The sequence below is a fragment of the Apis cerana genome, linkage group LG8, assembly GCF_029169275.1.
Source record: "Apis cerana isolate GH-2021 linkage group LG8, AcerK_1.0, whole genome shotgun sequence".
Taxonomy (NCBI): domain Eukaryota; kingdom Metazoa; phylum Arthropoda; class Insecta; order Hymenoptera; family Apidae; genus Apis; species Apis cerana.
Window position 1 is genome coordinate 7,123,560 of NC_083859.1, and position 21,455 is coordinate 7,145,014.

Consider the following 21,455-nt stretch of genomic DNA (forward strand, 5'->3'; position numbering starts at 1 on the left):
AAAATTAATCAAAATTGAGTTATATTTAAATCGTAGATAATCGAATAGTACATGTGATATGCATAAAGTTGGCGCGCGAAAGCGCCACTAACATTCATACTCAGAATTAATCAGACATGTCGTCGGACGTATTTGCTGGATTAATGTTCACTTGTAAAGATATAAATAAACTGTTAATTAGTTGACCTGTTTTGTGCAATGAACCGTATGAAGACCGCAATATGTGCGTAGTTGTATGTACACAACCTTTTTTCCGGCAATCCAAAGGTAAGCATACAAGAATGGCGCGCGCGCGCGTGTCCAATGATCGACTTTACCGTAGCAGACGGAACATATTGTTTCGTCGACATTTATTTCTACTTTAATGTGCGCAAATTTTCTTATTGAGCACGCACTAGTTGATGAAATAATTTTCCTTTAATATTTTTGTTATTTATTCTATTAAAATTTAATTTTGAGAAATTTTATCTCTATTTCTTGCCTCTACTCATTCTTATATTTACTCAAACCTGAACTTCCGATCCATACTCTAAATGTCAATTTGACAATTGTTGAATGATGTATTGTGATATGATATTGATATTGAATAAATTAAAAAAACTAAAACGGGGAAAGATGATTTGGTGAAAATAAAATTCTATAGTGAGAATAAATGAAAATTCAACCTCGCGATAATGCGAGGAGAAAACTATACTTCATACTGATCATTGATAAGGACCATCAAATAGGAAATTTCCAGTAATGTACATTTTTCATTTATTATCTAAATCAGGAATTATTATTATACTTTGTTATAATGTAGCTATCTTATTTTAATATGTTCTATATTACATTTTTTTTACAGATGAACGTTCCACTATATGGACTTCTTGGAGTTGTAGCTGCTTTACTAGTATATATTGTTGGAATTGGAATGATTGTGAAGTTATTCATTTGTCTACTTGCCTTAATTTTAGGGTATGATTCAATAGTTATTATTTTATATAGTGTATATTTTAATATCAAAAACATTAATTTATATCTTTTATTGTAGAATAATGACATGTATATATAGAACATATGGCGCAAATCTTGACAATGCAGTTAAATCTGAAAGAGAAGACTTAGATAAGAAGACTGAAAAGTTACGACAGGTAAATAGATATTAAATTAAATTAATATTTAAAAATTTTAATAATTCTTTTTTTATTTTAGTATATTCTAGATCTATCTAAACAGAAGATGACTTTTACTTTAGATAGAAGAATCACTGGCAGCCGTATTATTGATGAGTCCCTGCAAGTACATAATCAATTTATGAACTTTTATTATTTTTATGTACTTCAATGTAAAATAGAAAAAATAACATAGCGATTTATAATTTTCCTCTATGTAGGAAATATTAGATTTTGTAATCAGAGATTATGTGGAACCATGGTACAGCGTTATTACAGATGATGAAGAGTTTATATATTCTGTTCGAGATACTGCTCAAAAAATAGCTATCAATATTGCAAATCGGTACATAATATATATAATTTAAAATATTTGTTAATTTTACTTTTATTTTTTTTGAAATAATCTAATTTTCTAATTAGAGTGAAAGGTGTAGATTGGATACCATATTTAACCACACGCCTTGTAGACGATGCAGCTTCTCATGTTAGGTTGTATAGACAAGCAAGAGCAAGAATAAAACAACTTCGAACGAAAAAAGTACAGAAAGGTAGTACTAGTTCAAGTACTTCTAGTGGTACTCCTAAAAAGATACCAACGCACAGACGAAATAAAAGTGAAACAGATGTATTTTGGTATTCCCAATCTAAATTTTACATTCCCAATTTATGCTCTCTTACTGAACCTATTGAAAGTAATGAAGAGAAAGAGGAAGAATCATTAGAAAAAATATTCTTTGATTTGGAAGTACAGATGGAGAATAATTTAATTTGTAGAGATCTTTTATGCACTAATAGTACTCAAGAACTCGAATTTCTGGGAGAAATATCTGAAATTTTGTTATATCTTGTGTTACCAAAGGGAGACTTTGATTGCTTGACTGTGAGATTTATTTTGAGGGAATTATTAGTAAACGTGATAATTAAACCATTATTGGATTTATTTTCTGATCCTGATTATATTAATCAGGCATGTATATGGCTGGTAAGTTATAAAGGCAATGTAAAAATTATAAACGAAATCTAATAATTTCATTTTTCTAGTGTGCTAAAGAAGGTGGTTTACCCAGTGATGTGTTTCTAACAGTGATCAAAGTAACAGATAGCTTAGATGAATTAACGGCGACGAAAAATATAGTTTGTAAAGAAATAGCTCATCTTCGTTCTAAGGATTCTGGGGGGGAAGATGATCTGTTAGTGAAACAACAATTAAACAGTTTACTTTATGTAAAAAAAATTCTGGAAACTAGAATTATCGGAATGCAGGAAGGATTAGAATCTGAAGCTGATGGAATTGGTGCTCAGCCCGATTGGAATAGGTTACTGATACCCGGACAAAAACTAGTGAATTTACCTCTAGATGAATTGTTAAAAAATAATATTGCATTAAGTTACTTTATTGATTACATGACTTCCATAAATGCAGAATCATATTTGTTTTTTTATCTGAACATTTATGGTTGGAGGGTTTCAGCAGAGCAACAAATATCGAATATAGAGTTACAAAAGCTACATGCAACCCAAATAACTCCTGGTCTTATGGGTACTAAACGTAAAAATACAGATTTAGAAAATTTAAAGGAAGCAGCTACTAAAATCTATCAGCAATATCTCGGCGACAAAGCATCCCTCAAGTTACAATTGGATGATGCCTTAGTAAAAACTTTATTGACTAGAATAAGAACTGAATCTGTAAAAGAAACATGGTTTGATGATCTTAGAGCTTGTTGTTATGAAAAATTGCAAAATGAAGATCGATTCCTACCAGGTTTTAAAAAATCTGTAGCTTATGTAAAACTTCTCGCTGAATTAGATCTTCTGAAGGATCCAACATCTGAAGAAGATACAAAATCTCTAGATAGTATTAGTTTGTCAAGTACTAATAATGAATTGGAAACTTTAGATGAAATATCCGAGATATATAAATCTGAAGACACTAAAATTGAATTAAAGGACAGTAAATTAAAATCTAATTCTTCTACAAGTTTAGCTAGCATTGTAGAGCCAAATGAGAACAGAACAATTGAACCTGATTCTGAAATTAATATGAGAACTATGAAAAGCATACGGAAAGCAGCAAGCATGGATACAGATCATATTACTGAGGGCAAAGACATTTCTTTTTTCTTGGAATCGAATGTAGATCAATTTGTTAAATTAGATGAGAATACTTATGATCAGAATGCCATTAAGAAGTTACAGCAAGGAAAATTTGAAATAACTGCAAAAATTATTGAAACTGGTATAGTTAATGATCGTGGAAAGACTTATGGAATCTATGCAGTGGCTGTAACTAAAAATTATGATTCTGGTTATCAAGAAAAATGGCACATTTATAGAAGATATTCTGATTTCTACAATCTTCATCAAAAGATTAAAGAAAAATATTACGATCTAGCAAAAATTCCTTTTCCGGCAAAAAAGGCATTTCATAATATGGAGAGAACAGTTTTGGAAAGAAGAATGTTGATGTTGAACGCCTGGTTGCATCAATTAACGAAACCAGCTATTGTCGAGGGACATATGGGTTTACAAAATTTGTTATTGAACTTTTTGGAGCAAGGGGATTACGATAAAGGTGTTACCGGCGGACAGATATCCAAAACAGTAAGTATAATAATTAAAATATTTTTTCAACAACTGAAAATAATTAAAGATAGACAAAAATGTAAGAATGTATACATTTTTATATTGTTTTTATGCATTTTTTATAATTATATTGTTTTTCAATTAAAAAATATAATAAAAGTAATTAGAAGTATTTTATTTAAAGAATTTCAGTTACTTAATACATTTCACATATGCATAAGAACATTATAAAAGATATTTAATTTTTAATTTAATATAGATAGATACTCTGATGAATCCATTAAAAACATCAATGAAAAGCGTAACTCAAGCAGTGAAAACTATGCCAGATAATATGCTGAATACTGTAGATGGTGTTATGGATAATATAAGTAAATTTTTTGGCAATCCAAAGAAATCAAGCGCCTTATATGAAAACACTAAAGTTGGTGCTAGTCTAGATGTGGAGGTACTTATTTTTTCTTTTTAAACTATATTAATAATCAAATTTAATTATTATATCTTAATTTATATTTTTTTCTTATTTTAGACCGATGATAACATTCCTTTACGAATAATGTTGCTTCTAATGGATGAAATCTTTGATCTAAAAGTAAGAAATCAATGGCTTAGACGAAGAATAATTACGTTACTGAGGCAAATCATTCGTACAATGTTTGGAGATATAGTAAATCGAAGAATAGTCGAATATGTTTCTTTATTAACAAGTCCAGCTAGAGTAGCAGGCTATTTAAAATTATTTAAGTAAATAAATTTTACCATAAATAATTATTAATAATTAATTAAGATTAATTAATTATATTACATTATATTACATTATAGGAATAGTTTTTGGCCCAATGGGATTAAAGCCGACAAGAAACCGCCCAGAGATACAGAAATGAAAAATAGAACAAGAGTAGCAGCCAAGATTGCTCTTCTGTCATGTCTTTCGGATGAATTGAAACATATCATAGGCAGTGAAACAACCAGGAAAGGTCTTCTGAGAGTATTTGAACTTTTCCAACGACCTGTGCTCAATAGAAGACTTCTGTATGTGCTTCTAGAAGGAATTATAGAGACTCTGTTTCCTCAGAATAATTTGGTGGATATTTTCCGAAAACTTTATTCAGTTTCACCACGAGTACAAAACAAAAACTATCAAAAATCTTAAGATCTAATAATGTTCTTTGGAATTTAGCAATTTATGAGTCTTTTCGTCGAATTCTATCTGCGCCAAAGAACAGAAACTAGATAGTGGAATAAGTGATTATTATGATTATTCAACATTTTTGGATGAGCAATTGATTTCTCTTTGATTGTAAATGATTTGGAGAAATCATTTAGACGAATAAATAGTTCACAGAAAAAATTAGGAACCAATACTCATGCCTAGATGAATTGTAAAATATAAAGGACGTCAATCCATGCTCATGTGAAAAATTATCTAACTTATTAAAACTAAGCGATCGTGTACATTATTATCTCAGTCCATTTCATTGCAATAAGTGAAAAAAAGAAGAATAAAGAACGAAAATCGTTTTTCAAACTGGGAACAAATTGAAAGTTTAAAAAAAAAACTTTCTGAATCGTAATCTTTCAATTTCTAATATGTATATTCAAGTAAAAAAGTGCAGTAATTCAGTGGCCAAATAAGTTTAATAAACGATATAATTATGAGAAAAAAAAATGCACGAATTAATTCGAGCACTTTCAACAGTAGGTTTCGACTTAACGAATCTCTTAATTATTTCATAGAGACACACATATTTAAGGATATTATGCATTCCAATTTGCATTTCAACGATGTACTTCACATTAAAATATGAAAAAAGAAAAGAACACTTTTTACACGTGTACTAGAAGACCAACTTTTTCACGACGGCGTTATTCTTTACCATACAAACCGTCGCGAATATATATACTTAATTCGTAAAAGATTTTCAATATATTGTGCCATTTTAAATCCGCATGTAGTGAGGGAAAAAAGGTAATATAAAATTTCTATTTATTTTGAATTTTTTTGGAGAAAATCTCTTTGGTAAGTTATAAGTTTGTAAAATGTTAATTTAATTCTCTTGTCGTTAATGGATAATTATTTTCAACGACAGTGTAAAATTATTGTAAATGTCGTACAATTGTATATATACATAAACGTTATTTCTATCGTGTTAAGGCGCCATATCTGTCATCGTTTACTTATTATTAAAGAAATTGTTTATAAATCGATACTATTTACTCTCTTCTCGCATCCCTATCTAGCATTATTATAGAAAAGTTATAATTGACTGCTATATTCTTGAAAATTTTCTTTTTAAATATAAACATTTTTTTTTTATTTTTTTTATTTTTTTTTTAAAGATCTAAAACATTAAATCAAAATTATTGAAATTTATGATTTGTGAAATACATTACAAATATTTCACATAAAAAAGGTAGAAAAAAGAAATTAAATCTATAAAGTTGTATAATTGAAGATTTGATACCATGTTATGAAGGTCAAAGATGAAAAACTAATTTTTTGACTAATTTTCTGTTAAAAAATCACAGTGATTAATCAGGTTTGTACTTCAAAAGCTGTGATAAAGAAACTTGTTAATTACCCCGAATCGATTAACCGTAGTTACTAATAATAGCGGGGGAACTCGCGACGAGAAGAGAGAAAAAAGTGAGCGAAAACAAAGAAACTTTATTACCGGAGGCCTGCTGCTGCAAAGATTAGGGGATGTATTAGGAGAAAAAGAGGGGGAACGGGTACAAGAGCATCGTCTCATCGTTGTCGCGTCATACGGGGATATTTTGCTCGGGCAAAAAAAAAAAAAAGAAGAGAGAAGGGGGTTCCCTAAGTGTTTTTAGCGTCTGAGGAAGAAGGGTCAGACTAGACCATCAGGCCATTTTAATCCTTGCAAATTTCTTTTCATTTCATCAGGCTCCTCATCTCCTCATTTCCTTTTTCAAATTTTGCTTCTTCACAATTTGTAATCTTCTAAATGGCTAAAAATTAATGTTCTTCAATAAATGCTCTCTCCTTATACCTTTTTTCCCCTTTATCGCAATTTTATATAGATACCTGTTGTTCATTTATTCATTTACTATTTATTCATTTTTAAGAATCTTCCTCCTACTTTTGTTACAGATTATTTCTTTGGAGGGTCGAAGGAACTTCTTATCCCCTCCTCTCCCTCCCCTAAATCTTATCCTTTCCAATTTCCATCCCGGAATCTTTATCCAGATCATGGCTTCGATCTCGAGACCGCTAAAAACGTACCTACTCTACCCATTGTGGCAAAAAGAATCGGCGGTGGCGGGACTAGCGCATTTTCAGAAGGGGTTCCAGCAGCGGTCGGCCCCCGGGCTCTCTCTCCGCGCGAAAGCAGAGGGGAAGTACATCGTCAGAGGCGTACACGGCCGGGCAACGACTACCGAACGACGTACTAACGAAAGAAAATCGATATGCATGATTCACGCACGCGAGAGAGGACGCCTCGAAGGGGGGTCTAAGGGGCAGGGGTACGCAGGGGTGGGTATATACGTACGGTGAAAGGCTGTAGGAGAGGCAATAGAGGGGAAGGGAGAACGGAGAGCCACTCTTCTCCCTTCGTGCTCCCTTTTGCCGCGAACTAAGGGGACGGAGAGAGCTGTATGCGCGATCAACACACGTAATTCTATACAAGCGCACGAGGAGGGGTATTCTTACAATGCTACCCCCTCGGTCACTCGATCAGTCGTGTCCAGAGTCCCATGCTCGTTGCGAACCTTCATGGCTCTCCTCGTCGCAATTCTTGTGTCTTCCCGTTCTTCCAATTTATTTCCATTGTCTGTATTCTCGCTCGTTTCTTTTCCTTATGACATTTCCGGGATCTATGCGAGTTATAACATCGGGGGGAGGGGGGAGGGGAAGGGTAGTGAGGGTTTTCATCGAATGCGTCGGCGTCGACTCGCAGATACTAACTCCAGTGCGCGATCGCTGATGATCCCGCGTTTGTGATTCGATTTTGAGAACTGATATATCGATATATTCGGAGGATCGAAGTATCTCCAGTGTACTGGTGTTTATAGTGGTGACTGCCTATGTTAGAGAAGCGATGGGATGTCTTTTGCGTCGTTCTTGTAAGGCATCATTGACAGGAAGGACATCCTGTGGGATATCATCAATTTTGGTAACAGGTAAAGAGATTTTTAAATTTATGAAATCAACGGATGATATGATGACTTTTTAATTGTTTCATAATGATGGACCAATAATTTTTTTTCTCATTTCAAATTAATACGATATTTGATAATCTTTATATATACACACATATATATATTTTTTTTTATGAGAAATTTTTATTTTATTTTTATTTTGAAATTTATATTGAAAAAGTTTCTAAATTAACAATAAATATATAAAATTTAAATTCACATTAATCAGAATGATAATTATTTCCGGTAAATTAATTTTTTTTAATTCGAATTTTATTTTTAATTCAATTTTAACTTTTCGAATTTATATTTTTTATACGTAAAATTTAATATAGAAAAAGAAATCCGTGAGAGGAATATGTGACTGCATCGCTTCTTTCTTCGCGTTGGGGTGGCTTGGGGATTTCGATGCAAGGCTAGCAGCGTGGTTTCTTGGCGCGTCTAAAACTATTATTATTATTCGTTTGTAAAGTCATTGACCATCAACATCACTCATTAATTCCATAAATTTCATAATTATAATGTTAATTATTTTTAATCTTACCTGTTGCTAAAGATTTAACTTCATTATCCTTTTCGGTTAAAACAACTATATCAAATTTCTTTTCGGTCAAAACAATTTTATCAAATTTCTTTTCCGATCCTTTCAAATTCTTTCTCATAAATTAAAAAATTCTCATGTATTAAGTTTACAAAAGATTCAAATTCTCCAAATTTCTATCATGAATTGCTAAAAAGAAGAGATAGAATTGCATAAAAATATATAAATTTAATTGCCTAGAATATTGTCAGATTAATATTGTTATTCCAAAAAATCGAATCGATCGTTCTGGAAATTGCGTGCATCAGCTTCACGGCGTCGATTTTTCTCGCTTAATTCGCACCACCGACACCAGGTCGATGCGTAACGCAAGAGAATAAAACGAGAAAACGATGCCAGGCTGCGGTCAGCTGGGTCTGGTTCCGAAACAAGATACGCCTGGGACTTAAAATAAACAAACAGTAATATGCCACGAACCGAATAGAAAAGTTAGTCGATCTACTATCGATTCTATTATAAGATCAAACTACATACTGTACCACGCCTCTTCTTCTGAAAAAAAAAAATTCGATTGCAATAATTTTAATTAATTTTCGGGAACGTTAAATCGAAATGAACGGAACGATGTAAAGAAAATTTTTGGGAACGCGATTCGATCGAAGGCGAGATAGAAATTTGAATCGATACCTATCTCGGCTAGAGCGTAATGGTAGAGCCTCTTTCTACGAGGGAGACCATCTGTATGGGGTGACTGTTGATCCATCCGTCGAAGAATCCTTGCGCACACAACGGCGCGCATTACGAATTCGATTCACTTTTCTACTTGAAAATATAAAGTGTCTTTTAAAAGATCATATATCTTACTTGTTACAATATAAAAATAAGCTTTTAAACAATAAATTCTTTTTTTTTCCTAATTTTTATTATCGAATAATTTTTTATTTATATTTAAAACATTTTCCAGTGTAAAATAAATCATTTTTCTTCCGAATCTTTGACGATCTATTATTAATAAGAATTCAATCCAAATATTATTAAAAATTTTCAATTTCATCGAAATAGACGAAAGAAACATTTCTAGAATATTAATAATTCAATTCATTGTTTTAACTTCGTAATTTCCCTTTCCAAATAATATCCAAGAGAAATTATAGCATTTAACAAGGATGGAATCACAAAGTCGATGCTGGGGAATGTGTTTCATGTCTAATAGGAGGGTAAAACTACTAGGGACAATTGTAGAAACACCTGCGTGCACGGGGAAATAACTTGGACGAGCATCTGCCCGAGGTTTAATAGCCTATTTTCAATTACATTTTACCCTCAGAGACTGATTAATTCTCAAAATTTCCCAAAAGTATAATCGAATAGTTATCGCATCTCATTCAAAATCTTTAATTATCATTAAAAACTAACCTGCACACATGTCATGGCACAAACAAATAATAATGATAATAAAATTAAAAGCTTATCATTGAAGGTAATATTCTTTTATTATAGAATTAAAATTCTTAATCTTTTTATCAATTTAAATGAACTTATGAAGCACAATTAGATAAATTGTTAAACTCGTTCGATCAGAATTCCTAAATAAACAGATGAAGAAACTGTCTGGATCTCGGAACATGCGACTTTCGCGACTAAGGCGTATCAGTATCATTTAAAGGGGCTGCAAACATGATCCGCAACCGGATTAGCTTACTTTACGTCCAAAGAGATACGTAGACCACTGGTTTATCCTAGTTCTTCGCAGCGCGAAGGTCGTCGCACTTCGGGGAGCGCTCACAGCGGCATTTGTCTGAAAAAAACATTGAAAAACGGGATCGTATTTCTGCAATTCCGCGTCACGGATGTTATATATCATTAATAAGACAAAAAGAACGTAGAAAGAAGGAAGTTTCTTTCTAAATAAATTTACCTATTATTTGTTTTTAAATTACTTGGATACTTTAAAATTAATCTTAGGCAAATATTGATCCTTGCCTTACCATTTTTCTTTATATATTCATCGCAAGATGTGAAAATATAAAATTATAACAACTTGAACTAACTAACATCTGTCTTCGTTAACGAATTAAAAGAATCTTCAAATATCCTTTCAAAGACGAAAATCCTAGCGAGATTGCAAATTTCTTCATTTTCGCCAATCTCTTAACAAATAAATATCCTAAATTTAAAATCATCTTAATGCTAAAGATCCACTTAAATAGATGTTATAATCCAATGTAGATGCCTTTTCAGTAAGAGAACAGAGTCGTCTTCTCGAACGACAGGCTAGAAGGAGCTTGCTGACAGGAAGAGAGACGCAGGTACAGGCTGGAAATGGAGAAACAGGGACGACGATGCATAGGTGGTCGCAATTTGCACCTAGAAGCACAGAGAGTACCGATATCTAGTATCCCGTCGTATTATTACGCTCGAGGGCGTTCGTAAGGGGGAACTGAGGTCCAGGGATGGCCGGCCGAGTAGGTGTAGGCTTACTTTGGACTCTGGTGTGGGATTACCGTACTTATATTCAAGTCTAATATTAAGTTACCATTTTGCTTTACGGCAAGTGAACAGGCTGCCTGCATATAGGAAGCCATCCGAGCGCTCTTGGGACAGTCTGGGTTAGGTCTGGGCCCACCTACGACACATAAAGCCTCACTCTTTCTTGCCATCATTCTTCTCGTTATGTCCAAAAAAAGTGTCACCAGAACTTCCAACTTCTTCAAACTTTTTGAATGAAGAACTCGAACAGGAAATACATTTCTAAAGGAGGAGTACATTATGTTACTGGATGGAACTAGAAGAAATACATTTGTGGAGTGGAATTGTTGATTAATGATATTAATTGTTGGATAAAAGTGATTTTTACTTGATTAATTCATATAAATGAAAGTTGGAGTAGGAATATTTTTAAGTGAATATTTTTATCTTGAAAAGTGATGTCTTCTTCATTAGTTTTAATAGTTTTCTCTCGTCAGTGGAGGATATAAAACTTCTATAAGTTTCTTAATTTAATGAAAGTGCGGCTCTGAAAGAAATCGATCTTCTTCATCTTCTACTTGAAGTGTAACATTTATCTCAATTTTACATTAAGAATAGTGAATGACAACGTTTAATCTTAGAAAATATTGAAAATGAAGGATTTGAAGATAAAAAGAAGTGAAGAGAATTTAAAGACAATAAGAAGATAGAGGTACTGACTTCTATGCGTGCTGGGGTTTGTGCTAAATCTCCTAGCACCATTTGAAATCAGTACTACTCTTCTTAGCAATCTTCATCATCAACCATTGGGAATCTACTGAGGAAGGAAGGATACGGATCTTCAACGGCGAAATTGGTATTAAAAATATTATCAATAATCTTCTTATGTATTCTCTTTCATTCTTTCCTTCTCTTCTCTTTAATATGACGTGTATAAATATATATATACTATAATATTGTTATATATTGTTATATATCATTATAATATTATATATATATAGATACACACGAAGTGAACACGTGTTACAAGTTTGTGCAACGATCAGTTCATACGGTTTCGCGCTTATTATATATCCTTTACATTCTTTATAAAGATTCTCGGTTTTCTATAATTACGTATTAACTATATATATGTATCGTAATATACAATATATAATATATACAATATATATATTTATATACGTAATACATATATACATATATGTAATACGTCTAAACGAATTATAATAATTAATTACAAACAAGTCGCTCCGTTCATCATACTCTTTCTTCTAATAGCTGCGGTAATTTGAATTCTATATCGATCTTGTAACGAATTAAATTTGATATTCCAATATTTTCCATTTCTAGTCTGAAAGTTAAAAAAAATAAAATGCTTCTGTTTGCAATTTTTCGTGTTACCTTAATCAATATATATAAATTTTTCATCAAAAAATAAACAATTAATTTTATTATGTTATCAAAATAAAATAAAAAAATCAAAATATTGGTATAGATATATATCAATTTTTTTTAATATCACAGCAAAAAAGAAGATAGAAAGAATGAACAGATCTACTATTTAGCGAGGCAGTATGGTACATCGTATAATAAATAATTTGAGACCTCTAGGGCCACGATGATGGCATGATTAAAAGAATACGCGTCTATATATACAATATTTCGAATACAATTGTCGCAAGGAGTTAAAAAAATCGCGAGCACAGGTCACGATATATCGTCAATAATACCTAAGAGTATCTGTGATAGTTGAAGGACACTTAGGTCTGCGTCTGCGTTCCATGCGAGCCAAATAATAATAGTAATGATAATAATATTAATAATAAAGAGTTCGTTGCTTGCTCCCACTTATGTGTCTTCTACAAATATTAATAGCAATTTCATATTGCTCTGTGGGTTAATTAAACAAGTGATGAAATTTTGTCATATTAAATGTCACAATGAAAAACGGCAACGACACAATAATAATACGGATTTTTGGTTAACTGTCCAGCAGTTAGATTGAGTCCTTGTTTCTGCTAGTGGCTTGTAGCCTCGTCCAAGTTTCTCCAAGAGCTTTTGCAAAATGATCATCCACTAAAAATGGAAATTTATTTCAAAAATATAATTTTTTTTCAAATAAAACAATAAATTCTTTTTCATAAAGAAATATTTTTTAATAATGTACCACTGAGACCAGCCTCTTTATCCGTAGAGGTGGCGTTGAAAACTGCAGCGTACTCTTCCAGACCTAAGGATCGTTTGAAATGCTCGTCTATTGCAGGATCACTCACACCACCTACGACTCTGATCCCAGTTCTTTGGCCTCCTGCTGCTGCCGACGGCGTCAACGATGGGGTGGGCGTTACTGCCGTGTCTTCAATGGTTGTTCCTGATAATAATTTTTTATTATTCAATTGAAAAAATTTTTTGTAAAATATAATATAAAATATTTCAAAGAAGAGAATTTAAAATTTAAAATTTATGAAATTGACTTAAATAAATATAATTGATAAACGACATTATTCTTAATATTGAAGATATTAATGATCATTCTGTAAAATATTTCTTTTAAACAAATATATAATTATTTCATAATTACTATATATATATATATATATATATATATATATATTACTTTTAATAAAAATTAATCAAAAATAATGAAATCGAATTACGAAGTTTAAATTTAAATTTAATTTTAAATTATAAAAATGTTTTTATTTTTAAATCTATTTAAAATATTTTCCAAACTATTTTCTTTATATCTTTAATTTCAAATTTATTTTAATTTAAAGAAATGTTATTGGCTTGTTTTTCTCTTTCACAGTTTTGCACAGAGGAATTTCAGCTAACAGCCGATGTGAATCGTGTATTCCTCTATTCAACAGCCAAGCATCTGCGCGACGTGCATCACGCCACATTGTCAAAGCACGTAGTCACCCCATACGCGCCAGACAATAGCCCTTCTTGGCTGCCCCCTGCGAGGCCAAGAACAACGGTAGCCAGCCTCTTGCCTAACGAATTCGCGTGGAACACTAGGAACCAGCAACCAGAAGCTTACCAGGTTGCGGTGTGGTAGGCACAATCACGCTGGGCCTGCTGTGATGATGATGGACCCGGGCCGCAGACATGTCTAGGGCTTCACTTTGAATTGGATCCCTCCTACGCTCTTTGCGCCACGCGCTACTTGGTTTCCGGTGGAGATTCGTCGTCTTTGGCCTCTCCTCTATGCAATAAAAAAGCTTTTGCATGAAATTTTTTTACATTCTATTTAATATTAAGTTGATATTGAAGATCTTTCTTTCTTAACATTTTTTTAATTTCCTTTTTTTAATTTTTAAAGATTTTAATCATTTTAAGATAAGCTTGTAAAGTGTGAATTTTTTTTGTTTTTAATATTTGATTATTTGAGATTCTCTTTATAAAAAAATATTTATTTCAAGATTTTAAAATGGATATGAAAATATGGATAAGAATAGTAGAAAATGATACTCTTGAAAAATGAATAAATTTGGAATTGTATTTTTTAACATTTTAAAAGAGAACTTATAAATAAATATAATAGATTATACATTTTAAATAATTTTAATTTCTTTTATTTTAATACCTAAATTGCATGCAGATATTCGATCAATAATATTTGTTCAATTAATTTTTGCATGTGCAACAAAAAAGTGTGCAATAGCTCGGAGAAAAAATTAAAGGTCCGGGTTTCAAGCTATCCTAAATTTCAGACTTCCTTCTTGAATCTCTCTGAATACATATCGAATTTCATCATAAACTATCTTAAATCCATTACAAAATAAATACAACGCGCAAATCTGTTCTCGAACCTTCAGTAACAAAGTATTTAATTTATTTATAAAACATCACGGTTCATGTATTATTATTCCCTGTGATAAAATTGGAAACCGATCTAGCAACCCCTTGATCGAGAAATATGCGGAGGAGTGCGTAAAGAATAAAAAAAATGAGGTGGGAGAAGAGAAAAGCGCGAAGGGTGAGTAGAGAAACGAGTCTGGTTCCCAGGATGGGGCAGGAAGTACCTAATAGCCGTGAGAGGATCGTCAGGAAGACGGTCAAACTGGTTTAAAGGCGAAGGATGAGCCAGCGCCCGGGAAAAAGATGAATGGACCGAACGCGTGGACGAAGCTGACATGGTTCCATTCAATTAATTCACTGGCTGCTACCATACTTTTGTCAAATTCGGTAATTTATAAGAGGTACCAGAGGCGTGGATTCTAAAACATTGATGGAAACTAAGTTAATAAAATTTCAGTATAAAATTAATTTAACAAAGTTTTCGAATATATTATTGATACACAATATGATAATAAAAATTAATCTATCATTATTTTAAAATTTATCTAATTATAGTTCATCTTCATTTCTTTTACACTTAAATATTGAATATTAAATGTAGGTATTTTTAAATCTCTTCAAAATTTAAAATCATAATATTCATGTATATATAAATATTATCCAGCGAAACTATTGAAGAATTTTAGATTTTTTTATAATCAGTCAAAAACATTTCCTCACGTACCTCTGGATTTATATCTCGTTTGAAAGTTCTCTGTAGTAAGCCACGGCTGCCAGAGGCACCTTCTCCTCGACGAAATTTCCATGTTTCTTAAAATCCTCAGATGTCATGAACTCAACTTATAATCACCACGAATAATCATAAATCAATGATTTTTTTCTCTCTTATTTCTTAATAAATAAAGATAATTTCAAAGATAAGAGAACACTACGAGCCATTAGTTAGTTCTCATTAAATTATTAAAAATACACAGATTAATCCACTTTTTTGTATCGAACTTTTTCTTTTTCTTATAAAATCAACTTCAGAGAACAAAATATGTGAAATATCCTTTTCACGGAAGAATCTTCTTTTCACCGAAGAAAGCAGCTTCCATGATGTCCTGGTTGCCCCGAGGAGAACTCGAAGAAAGCGGTAAGACGCGATCTATCGATGAATTCGACTGGTAATCGACAAGAAACCAAGATCATTGGCTTTTAGAACTATAATCCTATGTTGAATGATCACCAGATTGTTAAAATTAGCGCGTTGAAGGATATAAGATAGCTGAGGACATTGGGTACGAGGTTTCTGGAAAAATAGACAGAGTCAAAGATACGTGGATTCGTGAATGCCCCTCTTACACGACTGTCTTAAGATTCATTCATTCATCCGCCTCGTCCCGTCGTCTGCCCCCTCCACATACAGTTGGTGAAGCTTGCCTTTTACACATGCATACGGTCTGCACGCTTTGATATAGTGATGGCTTGATTTTATCAATAATCCTTGAACAAATTTGATCAAAATATATGTGAATATAGATTGCTACTTTTCGAAATTTTCTGAGAAGAACTTCTACTATAGAATTCTGATATTAGCATTGGCTTGAAGATAGGATTATTTGAAAATTCTTAAATAAGAATCTTTCAAAATTCAAATTAAAAAATAATTCTTAGATTAGAAATGCTATAAGAGTTAATTATGATATTTGAAGATTAAAAAATTATAATTATAATTTAATATTTCTATATTTGAATAATATACAATTCTTGTTGTAGCTATAAAACGATTCAAACCCATTACTGTTTGAATCCAACAGTGTGAGTGTATAGGGGATATAAGCATCTTCAGCCAACTAATTCGTTTCTTTCTTCTATCTTCTTCCTCTTTTTCTTTTTTTTCTGTGGCAGGTAAGTAAGCGATCGATGCACATGGCGTTCAGTACACGTGCACACTACGTCCACGCTGTCACGCTCGCGTAAAAAATTCACCTGATAAGAATCCTCAGATTTTTTCCAATTCTACGGAAAGTATGTATTCGAATTAAAATACTATCACATCGTCTGAAGAATTATACATTCTTGAATACATTCTTTTAATTTTTAAAACAAAGTTATATTCATTTTTTGTTTACAATAATCATTGTATATTAATAAAATATCTTTCAGAAGGTTAATAAGAAAAGCTTAATAATATATTCGATGATAATAATAATAAAATAAAAATAATAAAAAAATATCTGTTCATAAGAATTATTTTACAGATTTTATATATCTATCTATAAAAATTATTTTTTTTAAATTTAATAAAAAAAAATTGTATAAAAATAAAAAAAAGAATCATAATTTAAATGATAAGAGAAATCAGGAATCCCAAGTAATTTCAATTAAATTGTATCATTATTATTATTATTAAGAATAATAATAATATCTTAAAAATATTTTATATCCTTTAATAAGAAAATAAAAAATAAAATTAGCGATAATAAATAAATAGTATTTAAGAAAATCTATCTATTTGAAGATCAACCTATAAGATTCTATATTATTGTAACCACGTAATTCCTAAGCAAGATCAAGGTGGCAAGTTATCCTCGAGGAATCGTGAGGCATCGAACAGGAATGCCGGGCATTTTAATAGCAACGCAACCAGGTAATCGCGTATGGTTATCAGACGTTGTATATATGCGAATTGTGGCTTTGTGGGTGTACATTCATCGAATATTTCAGCACATTTCAAACACACATCCCTATATTTCTTCCTCATGCTTCAAAAACTGAATTTAATTGAAATATACATTCGATATTCCTGCAAGACGAGCGTAATTCACACCTTATGGAATCTGCTGAATTAAAAAGAAATCTGTGATATCACACATATTGAAACTCAATATTTTTAAATATAGATTAAAACATATATATTATATTTTTTGATATAGAATTTAAATAATATTCCTTTTTTTTTTTAAATAATGATTTTTTTCCATTCTTTAAAATTTTGAAAATATCGAAATTTCTGTGTTTTAGATTATATACTATTTAAATTTCTTTCAATCGCATTCAAAATAAATATTTTGAATCTACAATTCTTTTTAATATTTGTGACTACGTTAAAAAATTAAGTTAAACTATTTATCTTGTGATATTGCAATGAAATATTAAGGCTATGTCGATAACTAGTGAAACCGACTGGGAAAACGTATTTTTGGCTCTCGAGAAAGTCACAGAACGCGCCATCATTCGCAAGTAGACGTAACTACGTCTGGTATTCGGAACAGGTTCGAGGCACGGCATTCCATCACAACAAACCACATACAAGAGGAACCAGTCACACTCCCGAGAATCGGGGCTTGTTACGCTCCACTGTTCGCTCCAATAGCAATCCGATGATTTATGAAAATCATCGTCGCGGATGCGTTGTCATGCTCCCAATTACCCTCGAAAGTGGAACCTTTTCTCTAATACGTCATACTTTACAGCTATTTTTTCGACCATTCAAATTTTTCACTATGTCATTTAAATCAATTCTATTTGATTTATATTATAAATATAAATATAAAATTTACAATTCTCAAATAATCCTTTTTACAAAAGATAGAAATAAAAAATTGATTTCAATTTTTAATTAAATAATCATTATTTCTTTTCGCCTTCTTATGAAATATTGTAAATATTCCTTTTTGCCTTATTTTGAAATATTGTAAATATTTGTAAATCTTTGAAGTGAAATAAGAAAGAAAAGATTTCGGACTCAATTTCTGTTAAAAAACGTAGCTTCGCACTTCCATCACTTCCTCTTTTCGCATAACTTAAATTATCCAAAATATATTTCAGAAATAATTAAATTTATCGATTCTTCATTAATAAAATACTAAAATGAACTTCATTATAGCAATATAATGATTTAAACAATGATTTTAACAATTCGAATGTGAAAAAAATGATTGTTTACATTCAATTGTACATTATAATATTGTCAAAATAGCATACAAATAACTAACAAATATTTCATAACACTGCAACTTTAAAATACAGAATACTAGATTGATTCTCTTCAATACAAAGTTCAATTTAATCATTATTTTCGAATATGTTAAATTGTGTAGAATAAAGATTTTTTAATTGAAATTAAACGTCAGAGAAAATTCATTTGAGAATTTTACTAAGAAACTCGTCAGAGAAGCTGCAAACGCGACGAATCTAAAATAAACGCCGCACAATGTTATCTAATTCGACGCGAAATTGGCATTTCACAGGAATGCGTGCTCGTATTAGCCTCTCTTCTTACATAAATCACGAACAATCCTATTGGATAGATTTCATCAATCGGTTCGACAGACCGTAATTTATGTTTTTCAATTAGTCATGGAAATGCGATTTTTTTATCGTTTTCGTGGACTCAGGAATTTTTAGGAAGAAAAGTGGATTGTTTTTAGATGAAACTTTGGAGCATATATATATAATATATACACACACACACACACACACACACACACACACACACACACACACACACACACACACACACACACACACACACACACACACACACACACACACACACACACACACACACACACACACACACACACACACACACACACACACACACACACACACACACACACACACACACACACACACACACACACACACACACACACACACACACACACACACACACACACACATATATATATATATAGTAAACTAGATATCTGCAAACAATTTTTTTTTTTTTAGATTTCATAGAAATGGAATTTAAGAATTAATTATGACTTCCTACTTTTTCTGTAATGTGATATTATAAAATAAAAAAGTAGAAATTGATATAATTTCTCAACAAGGTACCATAAAAAACATAATCAATAATACAATTTATATTTTTGTTTCATTTTTTGTAATTTTAATTATACTTTTATAATTTTTATTATTTTATGATTTATATTTTTGTACTTTTATATTTTATATTTTTGTAATTTTATATTTTATAAAAATCTGAGCAATTCAAAATGCACTAAATTAATTTTTTTATTACTATGGATTTTACTATTATTATATTTTTTGTTGTAGCCTGTACATCAATTATAATGCTTTCAATTAGGTAATCCTTATTTTGAAATAGAAACTGGCTTTAATAAGTTTGTCATTACTGATATATTATATTAGTTAAAAAATATTCTACCATATAGACTCCAGCTTAATCCCAACCCACTAGAACCTTGATCATCCAATAATCACGAACAATCTCCAAGTCCGTTGAAAATATAAGTCACGAGGCAAACTGACCTTGCACCATAGTGGCCGCCCTGGAGAGGACATCCAAGGCGCTCTCAACGGCAGACATCTCTTCTCTTCCTTCCAAAATTCCAAAATTCTCAAAGATATTCTTGATTTCACCAATTTCACCCCTTTGAATTTTAATTTAAAAACCAACAAACTTCACTTATTCACGATTAGGCAGATACTTTTCGCTAGGGATACAGCAGGTGTTCAACACGGGTTGAAATTCCCGCGATGGAGCGCTGACGAGCCCAACCGTCACAAGGATCTCTGCTTTCTGGGGACAGAAGTCGAAGTTAACTGTTTGGGGACCTTCCTCGCGACCGAAGCAAGCACAAATAAAGTAAAACGAGGATTAAAAAACGTGACATTGTCTGTGGAATGCGGACCCCTCACCAGAGATCTGCCGCCCGCGTCCTCCGTAGCCCCGCATATAGCCCACCCTACATCGCTTCGCGAGTCCCCACGCGTATCCACTCGATCCCACTCCTCCCACTGTTAATATGCCGAAGTAATGGCTTCGAATTGTTTTTATCTAAATTTTCCTTCCTTTTTATATTTTTTTATTTTCCATTCCATTATCACTAATTAACAATAAATAAATATTTTGATATATAGGATAATAATAATTTAATCATGGTTCTTATTTTCAATATTATTTAATACTGTGAGATCGAAACGTAAATTTTTTTTAAACAATTATCTAAATATGATATTTGATGTAATTAATTATCTAAATTAATAATGGCTTCTAAATTTGAAATGTATTTTTGATCTTTATTATCAAATATCTTTATGAAATATAAAGATTGATAAAAAATATTTAGTATGCTAAATAAAATTTGCTTAAAATCTTTGATAAAAGAACAAACATTAAAGATATAATCGATGGTAATTTATTGACGATAAGCATTCATATATTGTAAAAATTTGAACAATATATATAAATTTCGAAAGTACTCTCGAAGCCATTACTACATTGTTCCTCTTCTTGCCCTGTATTGTGCCCTCTGCTCCCTTTCCAAACTTCCATGCAACCGGCATCATAATTTCATTTCTAATAACATAAATGATGCCTTTTAAATAGTTTTTTTTTTTAATTATTCCTTTTTTTTATGTTTTCGTTAGGAATAGGTAAATATTAACATAAACAATAATAATAAATAATAAATATTGAAATTTTTTTTAACGAAATATATAAATTGAGAAAAAAATTAATATTGAATTATAATTCAAATTACAATAGTATACGAATAGTAACCAATCTTATAATTTCAAAACTTTATTCTTATCTCAGAAAATTTTCTCGAATTTTTATGATTCTTCTTAAAATGTAATTCTTCTTAATTATTTCTCATTTTTTCTGCATTAATTTTAAATTATTATTAAGAAGTAAATTACAAATAAATTTGAAAAATTAATAATTATTCAATTATTAATAAATCAGAAAAATTGTAAATACTTATCTTTTG

General features: G+C 31.2%; 3 protein-coding genes and 2 long non-coding RNA genes across 10 annotated transcripts in view; 2 read left to right on the forward strand and 3 right to left on the reverse strand.

The window, feature by feature from the left end:
- Positions 1 to 96: 96 nt before the first annotated feature.
- LOC108001733 (sorting nexin-13) lies at positions 97 to 5,947 on the forward strand. Of its 3 annotated transcripts, none has more exons than XM_017062914.3 (10): positions 97 to 267; positions 845 to 957; positions 1,034 to 1,133; positions 1,195 to 1,281; positions 1,376 to 1,500; positions 1,578 to 2,139; positions 2,199 to 3,761; positions 4,003 to 4,191; positions 4,273 to 4,487; positions 4,566 to 5,947. In XM_017062914.3, the coding sequence occupies exons 2-10, from the start codon at positions 845 to 847 to the stop codon at positions 4,894 to 4,896; spliced, it is 3,285 nt and encodes a 1,094-aa protein (XP_016918403.1). In that variant the 5' UTR covers positions 97 to 267; the 3' UTR covers positions 4,897 to 5,947. The 3 variants fall into 3 exon arrangements, with proteins under 3 accessions (XP_016918403.1, XP_016918406.1, XP_016918405.1); XM_017062917.3 differs by having other exon boundaries at positions 261 to 743; XM_017062916.3 differs by having other exon boundaries at positions 261 to 738.
- Positions 5,948 to 7,265: 1,318 nt separating this feature from the next.
- Positions 7,266 to 14,482, forward strand: LOC133666582 (uncharacterized). Of its 2 annotated transcripts, none has more exons than XR_009830908.1 (2): positions 7,266 to 7,889; positions 13,727 to 14,482. It is a non-coding gene; the product is annotated as an uncharacterized LOC133666582 (long non-coding RNA). The 2 variants fall into 2 exon arrangements; XR_009830909.1 differs by lacking the exon at positions 7,266 to 7,889 and adding an exon at positions 11,106 to 11,773.
- On the reverse strand, positions 7,922 to 11,124 carry LOC114578034 (uncharacterized). Its single transcript, XR_009830907.1, has 3 exons — positions 10,985 to 11,124; positions 8,452 to 10,246; positions 7,922 to 8,354 (listed from the first exon to the last, which is right to left on the reverse strand). It is a non-coding gene; the product is annotated as an uncharacterized LOC114578034 (long non-coding RNA).
- On the reverse strand, positions 11,786 to 20,133 carry LOC108001694 (transcription cofactor vestigial-like protein 4). The gene is made up of 4 exons (XM_017062845.3): positions 19,990 to 20,133; positions 13,961 to 14,125; positions 13,085 to 13,288; positions 11,786 to 12,993 (listed from the first exon to the last, which is right to left on the reverse strand). The coding sequence occupies exons 1-4, from the start codon at positions 20,045 to 20,047 to the stop codon at positions 12,914 to 12,916; spliced, it is 507 nt and encodes a 168-aa protein (XP_016918334.1). The 5' UTR covers positions 20,048 to 20,133; the 3' UTR covers positions 11,786 to 12,913.
- The window catches only part of LOC108001689 (uncharacterized), a 32,028-nt gene continuing 30,156 nt past the window's right edge, over positions 19,584 to 21,455 (reverse strand). For all 3 annotated transcript variants that reach the window (XM_062078503.1, XM_028668639.2, XM_017062836.2), the window contains one exon: positions 19,584 to 20,260. The gene's annotated coding sequence lies outside the window, so the exon portion shown is untranslated. The remainder of the gene's footprint in view (positions 20,261 to 21,455) is intronic.